The sequence below is a fragment of the Prionailurus bengalensis genome, chromosome B3 (assembly GCF_016509475.1).
Source record: "Prionailurus bengalensis isolate Pbe53 chromosome B3, Fcat_Pben_1.1_paternal_pri, whole genome shotgun sequence".
NCBI classification, from domain to species: Eukaryota; Metazoa; Chordata; class Mammalia; order Carnivora; family Felidae; genus Prionailurus; species Prionailurus bengalensis.
Genome location: NC_057355.1, coordinates 108,780,339 through 108,796,362, shown reverse-complemented (window position 1 = coordinate 108,796,362; position 16,024 = coordinate 108,780,339). Strand labels below are relative to the sequence as shown.

The 16,024-nt window shown below is 45.9% G+C and overlaps 1 protein-coding gene across 1 annotated transcript in view; it reads right to left on the bottom strand.

Annotated features, from left to right (window-relative positions):
- PRKCH (protein kinase C eta) overlaps positions 1-16,024 on the bottom strand; it is a 232,392-nt gene that overhangs the window by 82,717 nt on the left and 133,651 nt on the right. The window contains 3 exon segments of the mRNA XM_043556305.1: positions 14,583-14,651; positions 14,653-14,757; positions 14,919-15,062. Of these exon segments, the coding sequence (XP_043412240.1) occupies positions 14,583-14,651; positions 14,653-14,757; positions 14,919-15,062 (318 nt within the window).

Here is a 16,024-nt window from a genome sequence, read left to right as displayed (position 1 = left end):
CTTTAAAGAACAGAAAAAGAGAACATGAAAAATGTATCTTTCCTTTTCCACTTATATTACATAATATTTCCTGATGTACTTAGTCATTGATCTGTGAATTTTTTTAACAGGTGCATACTATATTCAGTGCTATTTCTATGAAGTCCTACAATTAGCTGGACCTCTATTTAAGTTAATGGAAATAAGAGGATAGTATGAGTATCTACTTAAGATACTTTATGATAAAGATCATTTTTATTAGCCTGGAAACACAGGCACCTTAGAACAGATTACTGCCAACTGGTCATAGTGTTTTGATTCTGAATTAAATTCACAAATTTAAATTCTGAACTTTGGTTTACCAAGAAGATATCTTAGGTTATAATTTCCTTTTTAGAAAAGGTTTCATCACTTAAAAATATGCACAATAGGATTTTTTTAAATTATTATTTCACATGGTACAACTCTCTGTGTAAAGGTTTTGGTTTAAGCACCACATAGAAGGTCTATTAAAGATACTTATGGATTTAGGGGTGCCTCAGTGGCTCAGTCAGTTGAGCGTCTGACTCTTGATTCTGGCTTAGGTCATGATTCCAGGGTTATGAGATTGAGCCCCATGCAGGGCTCTGCGCTGAGCATGGAACCTGCTTAAGATTGTCTCTCCCTGTCCCTCCGCCCCTCTCCCCTGCTCGCTCGCTCTCTCAAAAAAAAAATAAATAAAATAAAAAACATATTAATGGATTTAGTTTGTACAGGGCTATTGGATAGAGTAAAAATGCCATTTACTTATTTAGATCATTTTTCATGACAGAGGTTCCTAAACTTTGCAGCCTCTTAAAGAAGGCAAGATTTCATCTCTCCGTATGATCTGTGGATGAATTAGACATGTCTGCCTCACAAGAGGAGATTCTGGGTTATAGTTGTCTAAATAGTCACTCAGTTAGAGAAGCAGCAAATCAGGCCAAGAATATTCGGTCTGCCTTGAGAGGATGCCTGGGAATCTGTTAGCCAAGAGTCTGTTCTTGCCTCTGCTCTACAGTCTTGTAGTACCTGCCGAATTTCCACCTGGAATGTGCATTCCTTGTGCTATTTTGAGTTTTGTTCCTTCTAGCACAGCCACAGCGCATTGTTCTCTGGCCCTTCACCTGGGGAATAAGATGTGCTCAAGCAAACGACGCCCCCATAGCCCCTTTCCAAACCCCTTCTGCACTATGGGCCACATACTGATCTCTGCTGTCCATGGAGGAAAAAAGACACAGACTTGACTTATATAAAGGTAGGGAGACCAAAGTAACAGCGGCAGAGTCTAATTAGATGGGAAAGAAATCACCAATAGTTTTAAGGGTTTAGCCAGGGGAGAGGATGTCGTGTTGGCCTTGTAGAGAAGCTTCAGTTGGTTACATGGAGTTCCGATGGGCCCTTTAAAGTTGCAAGGACCGGAGCAGAGACTAAGACAGCAACACCAACAGTCTCATCCCAGATCCAGGTACAGCTTCCAGTCCTGTGGTGAACTGACTTCATGTGGGCACTGGGTTCCTCCTCCCACGAAACCACTTCCTTCTGATTCTTCTTTCTGATTTTCTGCCACCCTTCTCCACTCTCACGTAGAATTCTTTTCTCAGCTCTCCTCTCCTATCTACAAACACCTACCGAAATATTTTAAATTACATTTTTGGGGTGCCTGGGTGGCTCAGTCGGTTGAGCGTCTGGCTTTGATTTTGGCTCAGATCATGATCTCACAGTTCATGGGTTCGAGCCCCGTGTAGGGCTCGCACTGACAGGGTGGAGCCTGCTTGAGATTCTCTCTCTCCCCCATCGCTGCCCCTCCCCCACTCATATGCACTCTCTCTCTCTCAACATAAATTAATATTTTTTTAATACTAAAAAAATTACACTTTCTACTATATACCCAGAGGACACTGAGGACACCAAAATCCAATTTCCCATCTGAATCATGTTTCTGAGCAACAAACTTCTTACCACTTGGCTTCCTGCAAAGTGAATTCATCATACTCTATTCCCCCAGGCTCCCAACTGACCAGAACTGTGACCACTCCTCCCACTCTCTTACCCTAAAAATTCCTATCGATTCCACCTCCTTAGTATGTCCTTGACTCCACTCAGTGACCGCTGCCTTGAAGCAAGCAGGTCTGACAGGACCCTGTTTCAGCATCCTTACCAGATCTGCTACCCCTGGTCTCTTCTTTCTGCAGAGAGCCACCTCCTGAAATGCACGTCTTCCGTTGCCCTCTGGCTTAAAACCCTTGCTAGCACCCTTCACCTCCATGATTGAATCTAAGTTCCTTTGCAAAGGATGGCAGGCCCATGATGACTTTGCTTCATCACTACCCACCTTTCCCCTCCTACAATCCTGCTGCATCGACTTATTTGGGGTGTCCTAGGCATACCATACATTTTAATCCTCTGTGCCTCTGCATTGCTATCACCTCTGTCCGGGAGGCCCGTCCTGTGTCCTCTCCTCAGCCCTCTATGACTGTAGGGCTCAGATGCATCCTCAAAATACAGCTGAGACAGCTCTTTCTCTCAGAGCCCTTTCAACCTCCGAAAGGGCCAAGTCATGACTTTTCTTCTATCCCATGGTTATAGGTGTCTGTGTTTAAGATGATCCTTGACTGAAAGCAACTAGAGGGCAGGTCCACATTTTGTTTCTCCTTATTGCTTTCAGTCCCCGGCACACAATGTGCCCTAAGGAAACATTTACTGAAGTGAATTAGAAATACAAGATAGACATAATAGTACCATTCAATATAGAAACAGCCAACGTGTCCAGTGGTTAGGGTCTACTTTCAATATTTACACAGCACTCAGTTCTGAGGTATCTAAAGTATCTGTAACTGTAAGTTGAAATAGCATTTTCCCTGTATGGCAAACAAAAGAAAATAGCAAGCATGCTTCCCCCAAAGCACACTGGTATTGCTACTGGCACATTTTTCTACACTGGTTGAGAAATGTTTCTTAAAGCTTTGATGATCTCTGCTTGTAAAATCCAGTCATATGCATCACACATGGGATGGAATCTGACTCACAGATAGGCTGGCACCCTTTGCAATTCAGGGTGGAGACGATTTTCATAAAAAGTTACTGATTCAACACCTTGATGGCAAAGTGGAAGCAAATCATTCAATGCCAAAACAAGAGACGCTGTGCTATTTCAATCTCTTGCTTTTAAATATAACCCATTGTAAATATATGCTCGCTGAGCTAATCTTTGGCTCCCTAGACGCCCCAGGCTCTGATACGTCTGCCTTATCGCAGCAGGCTTTGCTGTTCAGAGCTGTTGGCAGTGTGCTAACCCTGGCTCACATTCAACAGACCCGCTACGCTTGCACCCAGTTTCCTCCCAGCCAGGGCCCGAGACTGAGCAAATGCCTCAGTGCAGCCACTGAGAACTGTTACAGGCCCCCAAGCAGGAACTTTGCCTGTCTCAAAGTCAGAAGAGAAAAAAAATGCTTATAATTTTATGAGTATTTAACACACTTTGCTTTGGTCCCTGTAAAGACTAACGTGATCTTCTAGTCCATTTAACTTTCTGTATCTAGGACAGACCACCTGATATTCATACAAGACAGTGGTTTCCTTTCTCCCACCCCACCCAGGGGACATCTGGCAACATCTGGAGACAACTAGGGAGCTCACATGCAGTGAGCACAGGCCAGGGATGCCTCTGATCCAACAATGCATAGGACAGTCCCCCATAAGAAAAGATTATCCTGCCCCAAATGTCAGGAACAGGAAAATGACATGACACTATGCAAATAAGTGAATGTTTTTTACGAGGAAGTTTGAAAATTCACCAGACATTCGATTGTTAAAACTGTCTGGCCTGTTGGGTGAAGGTCAGGGTAGTGGGGATAAAGTTCTGAGCCAGGTGGAAACAAGCTTCCTGCTTCCTATCTGTTCTGAAACCCAAGTACAAAGGGACAAATCTAATGATCAGTCCCTCAATTCTACAGGCTTCCAGAAGAACTTTAACCAGTGTCTAGGTCAGCTCTGCCATATCTGTTCCTGACGTTGGTGGTATCTGACTCATTTTGAACTGCCTTTCACTCACTGGTAAATAGACCCTGGTTTAGAAGGTCTGGGCTTGCTGCTAGTCCCCACTTCACAAGGTCATCATAGCTCAGGGCTCCCTGGGAGTGAGGAGGAGAGAGGAAGCACAAGGAAGCAGACGAAGGTGCTTCCCAAGGTCCACCACTGAGGAAGGGAACCGCATGCATTGTGGGAAAGGGAGGAATTGTGCTGGACTGACCTTCCCCCTGTGTTTTAGTTGGGAATTCGATATTACATCATTTTTAATGTTTAAAATCTCATATACCATGAGAATGGAATTAAGAGACTCTGGGAAAAGCTCCAAGGATCCCTTCGTGACACCTAAGCCATAAATCATTACAAAATATCCTAAAGAAGCAGGCAGGAGTGAGCTAGAGATACAGCAGGCTCTTTTGCAGTACAAATAAGCTACAAGTTGGATGCCTCCGCAGAAAGGAAACAGGAACTCCCTGGGTGGCCCGAAGGGAAGACTGGGCATGCCCAAGCCCTCCAGCAGAGGCAGGGAGGGCTGCTGGTGAGCCAAGGTATCAGCTGACAACAGAAGGCAGGAAGGGGGTGAAGAAGAGCCCTGCACACCAGCAGAGTCAGCCTTGATGGCACGGGGTTAACGTGGGGGAGCCTGGTGTCTTGGCAGCCCCGTGCAGGGACTGTCAGTGAAGAGGCCGGTTTCCCCAGTGGGATGAGAATAACCATACAATGGCAGCGGGGAGCAAGGAAGCAGGCTGGGCTGGGCTGCTGCCCTTCCGCTTATGCCTCCTGCTTTGAGCCCCCAAGCCCAGCAGTGCTAACGGACCCATCGCCAAGCAGAGGTCGCGCTGACAGCTTGAGCCACCCGGGATCTTCACCAGGTTCTAGATCCACTGTGCCCAGGTAAAAAACAGGAGTGTGCTTCAAATGCAAATGTAGCTTCAAGACAAGCGCCCTATCTTGGCTATTGTAGATAGTGCGGCAATAAACATAAGCGGGCACATACCTTTTTGAATTAGCGTTTTTGTTTTCTTTGGGTAAATACCCAAGAGCGGACTTAACTGGACCATATGGCATTTCTATTTTTAATTTTTTGAGGCGTCTCCGTACAGTTTTCCACAGTGGCTGTGCCAATTTACATTCCCACCAACACAGCATAACATACAAACTTGTTGAACCACTATGTTGTGCACCTGAAACTAACGAAACTAGTTATATGCCAATGAGACTTGAAAGAAAAAAAAAAAGACAAGTCCCTTAAACTCTCTTCTAGGCACATGGCTGCTCTGAGCTTACGCTATACGGAAATCCCAGAACTGCTTCTGTGACCAACCCACCAAGGAGGGTGGCCCAGCTGATTTGACATTATAAACAGCCTATTCAGGCCCATGGACTCCCCAGGAGAACCTCAGCACCATGAGGGGAGAGTTGCCTGTTGTCTGTTTTGTTCACTGCCGGCATCCTCAGGGCTAACAGCAGAGCCTGAAACCTTGAAGGCACTCAGTGCACATTTGCTGATTGAATAAACACCTTCTAGCCTCACCGGCCAGCAGCAATTCGGTACACTTGCAGTTGAGCTAAGATTATACGCACAGACAAGGCTGATTCTGTCTTGGGAGGCCCTGGATAGGCAGTTGTTGGACTGAGGGAAGAGGGACACAGCTGGGCACTTACGAGTGATGAAGTAGTTACAGAAAACTCAAGTGTTTCAAAATTAGAATATATTGCAGTCTATGGTTTGCGTGTGAGCCACAGTCAGGTTTTCATGGTGCACAGTTCTATCATCAGGGCGGGGTGGACGCCCCCCAGCCACTCACGAGTGTAGCTTTAGGCCTTGGCCTGAATGCCCCAGTCTTGGTAGGACTCAATCCAACTTCTGAGGGAAACACCTGCAGGCGGCCCCTGGGTGTTGCTTACAGCTCAGATGCTAGTTACTTAGCCTTGTAGCCCTTCTGGTTACATTTCTGAGGAAAGACTGGCAGGACGTAGGAAAGATTTCCCCGAGGTTCAGTGTTCATTTTCTTTTTCAAAATTTTTTAATGTTTGTTTATTTTTGAGAGAGAGAGAGAGAGAGAGAGAGCGCGCTCACCCAAGCAGGGGAGGGGGTAGAGAGAGGGGGAGTGGTAGAGAGAGAGAGGGAACAGAGGATCCGAAGGGGCTCTGTGCTGACAGCAGAGAGCCCAATGCAGGGCTCGAACTCACGAGCCAGGAGATCATGACCTAAGCCGAAGTCAGATGCTTAACCGACTGAGCCACCTGGGCGCCCCAGAGTGTTCATTTTCAGCTACCTTTCCTTTTGTAGTATGACTGTGTTTACTCCATGCTCTCTACCATACGCTTTTCCATGTGCGTGAATCCTCTCTTCCCAATCAGACTGAGGATTCAAAGGACTGTTTCTCTTGCTAGCAGTCAGCGTGATCCTGAACTGATAGACTTTTCACTGAACTATTTGGCAAAAGGCCCATTGCATTCTCCTCCTTGAAGCCAACCCTGGCACTTCAAGCCCAGTGCTTCAACACAGGGCCCTGCTGGGGCCAGAGCATCTATAGTCTGGCAGGTTCCCAGTCACAGTCAGGGAAAAGTCCAACAAAGCCCTTAACACCACCAAGCTTGGACAGTCATAGGGAAGCACAGGGCCCATTGTGAACAGGGCAAGTCTTGGATACACGGAGGGAAATGACACACAATCCATGAACCAGCTTACAGAATATGGAAGTGGCAGGTCTCCACATCGTCAGGGGGGTGATGGCTAGTGACAACAAGGCCAGTTACAGCCCAACGACCTCGAATTGAGAAGCACGCCAGCTCTTTCAAACCCCTCTGTCACACCAAGTCCCCTGGCAGTCCTACCGGAGCAGGGAGAGCCAAAGGAACAGCACGAGCTTCAGATTCTCCTATTTCCCCATTCATTTTCATGGCCCCATTTGGCCACAGAAAGCCCAAGAGGACAGAAGCAAAGGTCGCAAATGACCCCCCCCCACACACACACACACAAACCCAGAGTCTGGAGATGGTCTGTGTGCGTTTTGTCCCCAGATGGAGCACTACTAATAAGCTGGGAACATGCCCAACTGGGAAACACCATGTTCTGGCTCATTTTCTATTTCGATCTGAGCCAAAGGCAAACTCTAACACATGACCCATAAGCAGACCAAATAGTATTTGTGGCCGTCATTGCTCAGGGAAAGGAGGAAACCTAGTTCCAAACAGATAAGGGGAAATATCCTTAGGTGGTTCATAAAAGGCTACAAAACTATGTATTGTGAAAAACTGCCCTTATTCCTGCCTAATGACACTCTTCTCAGCTGTACACATTCCAGGGAGGAGACATTTCTATCTGAGGTATTTTAAAAGTAACGGCATAGAGTATTAAGCCAGATGACCTGGTTAAGAATCCATGGTCTAACTCTTGCTTGCGGTATGCTTGGGGGCAAATTATTTAACCTCTCTGGACCTCTCAGTTTCCAGATCTTTAAAATGAAGATAATAGTATCTACACCACCCTGGACTATTGAGGGTATTAAATGAGATATTTCATTCAACACATATTTATGAAATGCCCACATGCACAGTTGTACAGGCACTGGTAATGAATGAGCACCTAGAACACACACTAAAGTCTCAATGAACAGTAGCTGCTGCCTCCATTTCTTCTTCACCCACCCCCTCTACCAAACTGGGACCCTCCAGGCTCCAAGAATTGACCAGCTCTCTGAAGGCATTAACAGAGGCCTCTTCAGAACCCTTGTCCTTTCTAGCTCTTTTGGCTGCACCTTCCCCTCTCCTCACCTCACAGGGTCTCTGCCCCTCGTCTGGATGTCACTGTAACTCAGGGCACCATGGGTAATGCTTCTCCTGGGGCCAAGTGTGCCTTCTCTTCCCTTAGGCCAGTTGCTAGCCACAGATTAGCAGACAAACAGGCCTGGTGACCGCCGCCAAATACCCACTAAACACTCAGGAAAGGGAAAAAGAGCTGGAGAGGCTGGAATGCAGTCAGGGCTGTGCGGGGGGGGTGTTGAGCAGGGCTGTGCAGGGCTGTGCAGGGCTGTGTGGGGCTGTGCAGGGCTGTGAGGCTATGTAGGGCCGTGCAGGGCTGTGGGGTTGAGCAGGGCTGTGCAGGGCTGTGCAAGGCTGTGAGGCTGTGCAAGGCCATGGGGCTGAGCAGCGCTGTGCAAGGCTGCAGCACCATGCAGGGGTGTGGGGCTGTGCAGGGCAGAGCAGGGCTGTGCAGGGCCGTGGGGCTTTGGGGCAGGCTGCAGCTTCCCGCCCACCACATGCGCGAAGCTAACTGCAGGGTCACTCTCTGCACCAATGGGTCCATTGACAGAAAAAAAACAAAAAACACGTTTTCAGGTGGAGGGGCTTATCCAGAAAAAAAAAATCTAATGAAAGGACCTTCTTAAAAACAAGGGGACTACTAGTTAAGCCAGCAGTAGAACTCAGAGCTCTGACACTGAAGGCAGCAGCGGAGCCACCTGCCTGATAAAATTCTGGAAGATTCCTTCCAGAGCCACGTGACTATCTTGCTATCTCATCTGTCTGTCTGTCTGTCTCTCTCTCTCTCTCACACACACACTCCTAATACTTCATACAACGGTATAACTGCAAGGGAGAGAATAATGTCCCCAAGCACTCACGTTGCCAGACAGTTTTCATAACGTATTTCAAGGGTGACTTAAGTACATGGAAATCACTGTGCACCAGTTGTGTAAGCGGACAGCATGTAGCACACAAGTTTCCCGGACACTTTAACCTTGGGAAGGAGGATTTCTGCTTTGTTGACCAATATTTGAGGAGTGGCTTCTTATGCAAAGCTGTGTCCCTGCCAGCATTCCAGGTGCACTGCTTCGTGGACAACCTGTGCAGGCGAACACCCTGGGCCCTCCCCGGCAGCCCAGATGTCCCGAGGAAACACTGACAAGTGAAGGAGGGGTGGGGGTAGAAAATGAGAGCATTGGGCTTCTGTCCTCATGAAGGAAGGGACCATGCACCCTGTGGCCCCCCATGAATGCAGCAGGTTGCAAACATAGACCGGAGCAATCCCAAAAAAAGAGAGGCTCTGCTATGGCTTGTCTCTCTGACCTGGGCCCGGGTCCTGCGGATGACGGACAGGCAGTTCTTGGGCACCGGGCAGAGCGTGTCTTATGTCTTCCAAATGGAAATTTTTGCTTCAATAAACTGGGTCTCTGAACAAAGGCTAAGGCATCTGACCAGTATTTACTTTGCCACTCCCCCTCCTGCTACTGCCCCGTCTTTGTTCTTTCCTCCCTTCACACTCAGCTGAGGCTCCAGGAGGAGAGCCAGTGGACAGCCCCTGGGAGCTGGGAATGGGGGTGGGGAGGCCTGGATTCCGGGCCTTAAATGCCAGGATGCTCAGCTGCTGACCCCAGAGCCACTGATGAAGACGAAAGGAGTGTGAAGGGAATAGAACCTGGAAGAGTCTGGGAAGGCAGTGTTCACTAGGCCTGCACCCCCACAGGGCCCTTCCCCCCATCCCCCCCCCCCCAACGTTAAAGAAACATAGTCACATTACCCAAATCAGAAAATAGAACAAAGAAGAAAAACCATCCGCCACATCACTACCTTCATTCCATCCCTGGTAGTTTATTTCACATAATTTCCTTCCTCTTTTTGGAGGAGCTAGGTTTGCCCATTCACCATCTGGGGCAGATCCTGATGTGGATATACACTACCAATCATCATAAATTCTGTATTATTTCCTGGGCTCTAACTTCCTAGCTCCACCATTTACTATATTAGATTTTGAGCAAGGGACTTAAGTCCTCAGGACTTTATCATTCAGCAAAATGAAGACAATAATTGTACCTATCTTACAGGGCTGTTGTAAGAAGCGTAAGCAATAAATAATACATGCTAGGTGCTTATGACACGTTGTCATTCAACTGCTTATTATTCATCATCTCTTTACCAGCTGAAAAATCTTCATCAAATTTAAGTATTTTGTTATTTAAGTAAATTCCTGTTGCTGAATGCTCAAGGTGGTTCCAATATTTTCCTATTATAAATGGTGCACTGCAAAATTAAACGTCTTTGTATATAGCGTTTATTTTTATTGCTTAGGCTAGTTTCAGAAATAAAACCAACAGATCCCAGAGTATAAACATTTTTATGAGGGGGCACCTGGGTTGCTCAGTCAGTTGAGCGTCCGACTTCAGCTCAGGTCATGATCTTGTGGTTTGTGGGTTCGAGCCCCACATCAGGCTCTGTGCTGACAGCTCAGAGCCTAGAGCTTGCTTCAGAGTCTTTGTCTCCTTCTCTGTCTGCCCCTCCACCGCTCACACTCTGTCTCTCTCTCTCTCAAAAATAAATAAACATTAAATAAAAAAATTTAAATACTTTTATGAGTTTTGATCTAGATTATCAAATTATTGGGGCGCCTGGGTGGCGCAGTCGGCTAAGCGCCCGACTTCAGCCAGGTCACGATCTCGCGGTCCGTGAGTTCGAGCCCCGCGTCGGGCTCTGGGCTGATGGCTCAGAGCCTGGAGCCTGTTTCCGATTTTGTGTCTCCCTCTCTCTCTCTGCCCCTCCCCCGTTCATGCTCTGTCTCTCTCTGTCCCAAAAATAAATAAACGTTCAAAAAAAAATTTTTTTAGATTATCAAATTATTCATAAACTATTAGGAATTATGCTATCGCCAATGTATGATGATGGCAATTTAATTATGTATTTGTGAGTAACCTGCAGTATTAGGAAAAAAATTGGAGGCAGTAATTTATGAGCACACAATCCTATGAAGCAAACTGGATAAATTATCTACCAATTTGAAATTGACCTTTGTGCGTTTGCCAAGAACTAGAGTGGCTCCCAAAGTCCTACTATTAGGGGTTTACTAAACCCTCTATATGGGGTCTATGCTGGCCCCTGGGAAGCCCCAGGACATTTTTCTTTGGTGTAAGGAAGGAGGCAGTCATCACAGCAATGAGTCTTACTCATTTGGGAATAGTGCTGCACATGTACAAAAGCATTTCTGCATTCTCTCCTTTGGTCCTCACCACAATCCTTCTTTCATCTTAACCATGAGAACTTTAAAGCTCAAAAGAATTTTCAGGTAGACTTCAGCCACTCAGAGGAAAACAAAGTTGGAAGAACTCAGGTCTTCCACTTCCAAGGGCAATGCTGCTTCTATAGCAACAGGTTGGAGGGGAGCCAAGGCAGACAGGAGGGGCTTAGGCAGATGCTGAATCAATGACAGGTGCGCTGATGGGTCAGAGCACAGTGGCAGCTCCAGGGTCAGCCTGACCCAGAGGTGAACCTTGTCTTCCCTACTTACAGTCTAAGCGACCCTCTGCCTCTGCAAGTTTCCTGTTCCCTTTCTCTAGGCCCCAGGGACACTCATTCCACAGGGATGGACAGGAGAGAGTAAGAGTTCTCTAAGGGTCTTTTAATTTTTTTTTAATGTTTATTTATTTTTGAGAAAGAGAGAGAGACAGAGTGTGAGCAGGGGAGGGGCAGAGAGAGAGGGAGACAGAATCTGAAGCAGACTTTGAGCTGTCAGCACAGAGCCTGACACAGGGCTTGAACCCACGAACCATGAGATCATGACCTGAGATGAAGTCGGACACTTAAACTGACTTGAGCCTCCCAGGCACCCCTCTAATGGTCTTTATAATGAGACAATACTTTGTAGACAGCTGGGATGTGACCCCAGTACCTCACCTCGGCTCACTTCTAAATGCTGACGGTAACAGTTCAGCATAACACACAGATTAGCATCTCATTTTAGAGGCCGTGACCTGCCAAACTGAGTAGCTAAAATGTAACGAATCTGCTGCAATTCCTTATAGTAATTAACATCTTCTATTCTTTACAGTTATCTTTTTCAACAGCAAATGGAGATAGTTACTGAGGATTTCTGACAGACACAGCAAATAAATGCCACGCATAGTAAGGAGTGTAATACCTTGCCAACTGGAGAGAAGGAATAAACTACAGCAAAACAAAAATTGTGTATCTCTATCTCAGCATGAAGAAAGTTCAGTTCATTCTTTAAGTCGGTCCTCTCTCCTTTATCATCTAGACTTAGGGCAGGGGAAAATTTCTTTTATCCTTTGCTTTGGAGACATCTACTGCAAAACACAAATTCTAACCCCCTGTGTCGCTTCTCAGCTCGGGTGGAGAAATAAAATCACCATGCGGTAACGACTGCCACCTCGTGGCCACACATGAAACTATCACTAGGAAAAATAAACCGCCAATGCTTAAGATTTCACCTGCTGAACATTGTAGAAATTCGGTGTGGCCACCAATAACTTGTTATATTGTATAATTTATATTTTTCCAGAAAATTATGCACTCTTCATGCTATTTTCACTGGGCTCTCAGTGTTTTCCAGGCTTATTTCTTGTTCTATTCTACCATAACACAATCTAATTGTGGTGAGACTTCTGACGGCTTCTATAGAATCATAGGGATCTCCTTTGGCAGACAGAAGTCCCCTGGAGTTGAGCATGAGACACTTCTTTGTTCGTTCATTAGAGTAACTTTAAATAATGGCCACTGCCCCACCAGACTGAGTTCACTACCTGCCTGTCAACTGTCTGATTCAAAGGTTATCAGCCAGTTTAGGTCATCTAACTCAATATTATAGAAAACCATCCACTCTTTGGCTCAGGCCGTGGAAAGATGATCTGAGTGTAGCCCTGTTTGGCTGTGTGATTCACGGTAGAAGCCTGAGGCTCAAGCCTGAAATGCAGGCAGACAACTGGTATCCATCAAATGATACCATCCTTCTTGACAAGGCTGTTTTCAAGCCTGAGCTGTCACCCTATTCCCCTCTGCGATAATCACTGGATGGGAGAGGTGAGGAGGGCTTTGTGTAGGCAAAGCACAGAGCACAGGAAATAGAATTTCAAGGCTTCTCCAGGAAGCGAAGAGCATGAGCATAACTGGAGCGTCCAAGGAAGCCAGGAATGGGCAGCCCAGAATCAGGCAGGGCAGCAGGGGCAGTGCGGGCTCCAGGGCTGTTTTACTGAACCACAGACCATGAGGTGAGGAGGGTGTGGCCTCCTTGAGTGCAGACCATGAGGGGAAGGAGCATTAACTGACTCCCCAGCTCCTTTCAGTATGCTTGGCTGGCATGAGAGTACACGCTCTTCATACATCCTGTCTCCCAGCTCCTAGGCTTGCCTGCCACCCCCACCTTCTCCAGGCTGCACAGGGTCAACGTGTTTAAACACAAGTGATCCTTACACATCTGCGAATGAATGTTCAGCCTCACTCACAGTTCCAGAAATGCCAATTAGGACTCTGAAGAAACCATTTTGTAAATCTCTCTGATCATCAAAATGATAGGCTACATGGTGCGATGGGACAACAGGGGCAAGAGGCCTCACGCACGGCTTCAAAGTGTACATTTAAAAATATGGCAAGCAAGAGGTAAGAGCCTGGGCTCTACAGTCAGGCTGCCCAGTGTCAAAACCTCCATCTCTTGGAAGCTAAATTTCTTTGGGCCTCAGTCTCCTTCTCTGGAAAAATGGGAGTGGTGTTAACAGAACTCACTTCACAGGGCTACTCTAAGGATTAAGTGAGACAATGTTCATAGACACTTAGAACAGTGCCTGGTATACAGGTGTGAAAATGTTAGCTATCTTGAACTGCTAGGGGGAAGAAGGCCAATTGGACTCAGTCAAAATTTTAAATGCACATACCACTGCCCAAACAATACCACTGCTAATAGTATGTCATACAGAAATAAAAGAACAATACGTCAAGATAAAAGTACAAGGGGACTCACTGCCACATTGATTGGAATAAAAATGCTAGGCACAATCTAAATGTATAACAATAGGTAACAAGTTATATAAATTATGTCCTGGTCTTGGGATACTATGCAACTATTAAAAAAATTTTTTTTTAATGTTTTTTTATTTTTGAGAGAGAAACAGTGTGAGCAGGGGAAGGGCAGAGAGAGAGGGAGATGCAGAATCTGAAGCAGGCTCCAGGCTCTGAACTGTCAGCACAGAGCCCGATGCGGGGCTCGAACTCACGAACACTGAGATCATGACCCGAGCCAAAGTCAGACACGTAACCCACTGAGCCACCCAAGCGCCCCACTCTGCAGTTATTTTAAAAATAAGGCAGCTGGAAGGGCACGTGGGTGGCTCAGCAGGTTAATCATCCAACTTTGGCTCATGTCATGATCTCCCAGTGAGCAAAGTATCCTTACCATTTGTGTTCTTAAAAAATACAGATACATATATGTAGTGTGGGTGTATGCTTTCCTGTGCAGCAAATTCTCTGGAAAGGTACATAATGAAATCAGTAATAACAGTTTCCTTCAGAGGAAGGATACAGATAATTAAAGGATGCTTCTATTACCAATTGCAGAAAGTTACCTTTTTTATAGTTAAAAAATACAACCTGATCTGTCATTCGTCTGCTAAATTTCTTCCATTTGCTCTCAGAACTAAAACCCAAGCTCCTTCACAGAGCCTGGAATGGGAGTTCATCCTTCTAAAGTCTGATGCACTTCTTTATGAAACCTTTAACATCTGAACTCTTTAAGAAAGGAGGGCATTGAGGTGATGCGTGTGAGTCCTACTTACAGGCGTTTGAAAGCAGCAGAACAACTGAGTGAGGAAGGGGTGATTGCGAGCCAAGGACAGGATCCTTTTTTTCTGTCATTGTGCATTCCACGTCGTCATCCTGCAGGATCACATCCTTCTTCAACACCTTCACGGCGTAGAGGTCTCCGGTTTCTTTTATTCTTGCCAGCATCACCTACGGCAGCGCGGGAGGATGGAGCACAGGCGTGAGAACTCTTGAGGCTCCGAGGGTGTGGGGACACACACTTCCCGGCACTTGGGAAGTATGTGTGTGTATACACACACGCACACTCAAACGTGCTTCCTTTAACCCGGACACCTAAAGTCATGACTCACCTTCCCGAAACTCCCCTTCCCCAACACTCGGATGAACTCAAAGTTGTCGATACCAAGTCGGCTGGAAGAGTTAACCCCGATCCCATTTCCTTCTTTGGTGCTTTCCCTTCCCTGTCGTCTTAGAGTCGACCTGGAAACGAGCTTCTGCAAGGAAGAGTAGGAAAACATGGAGTCAGAAATCGTGGCAGGTGCATGAAGCATTTATGGATGCAGAAGACGTTACTGGCTGCCTCAACCCTCGACACAACAGGTGGGGAAAGATCAATTCAGCTTGACACGTTATCAGGTTCTGCCATGCGAAACTACTTCAGTACCAGCTCCCGATGTGTGCTGACTATATTTAGGAAAGAATAACTTAAAAATGTATCTAAGCCACTGAGAGTTTCAGTTTGAGCCCGAATGGGAGTGTATGAAGCACAAACGCCTTAGTCTGGTGTGACGGCTTTCTAGAGGATGCTCAGGATCCAAGAGCGCCACCTGGTGTCCATTTTCATTCAAAGAGTGGTTTTCACAGTTGCTCAGAGGATCCGCACCAGGATGTGAATGAACGAAGCAATATTTATTACACAGTATTTAAGATTACATAAGAGAAATAAAAATTAATGTAAAACTAGAATAATGAAGGATAAAATTTTAAACACCGCTAATTTCATTAGCTCCCCCCTCCAAAAATAAAAAATAAAAGCAATTACACATACACACATACCTATCTTTCTTTACACTTGATTAGTTTTTAAAAATATAATAAAATTGTTGTTTCATAACACACATTTTTATGTAACACTTTGTCATGTGTATTTTCTATATCCTTCAAGAACACGAGTTTTAAGGGCTGTTCGATATTCTGTTTTATGGATGCATCACAGTTTATTCATTAATTCCCCTGCTACTGGAATGCAAATTATTATGAGAAATGAATAAATGTGTATAAAGCACTTAGATCGGTGCCCGGCCTCTTTAAAACACAAGCTGAGCTGCTGTTATTATCATCATGATCACGATCATCATCTATTTTCTTAAGATGACTTTCCAGAATTGGAATCTTTAGGGCCCAAATGTTAATTTGGAAGACTTCTGATACACAGCCAACTTGCCCTCTACAAAAG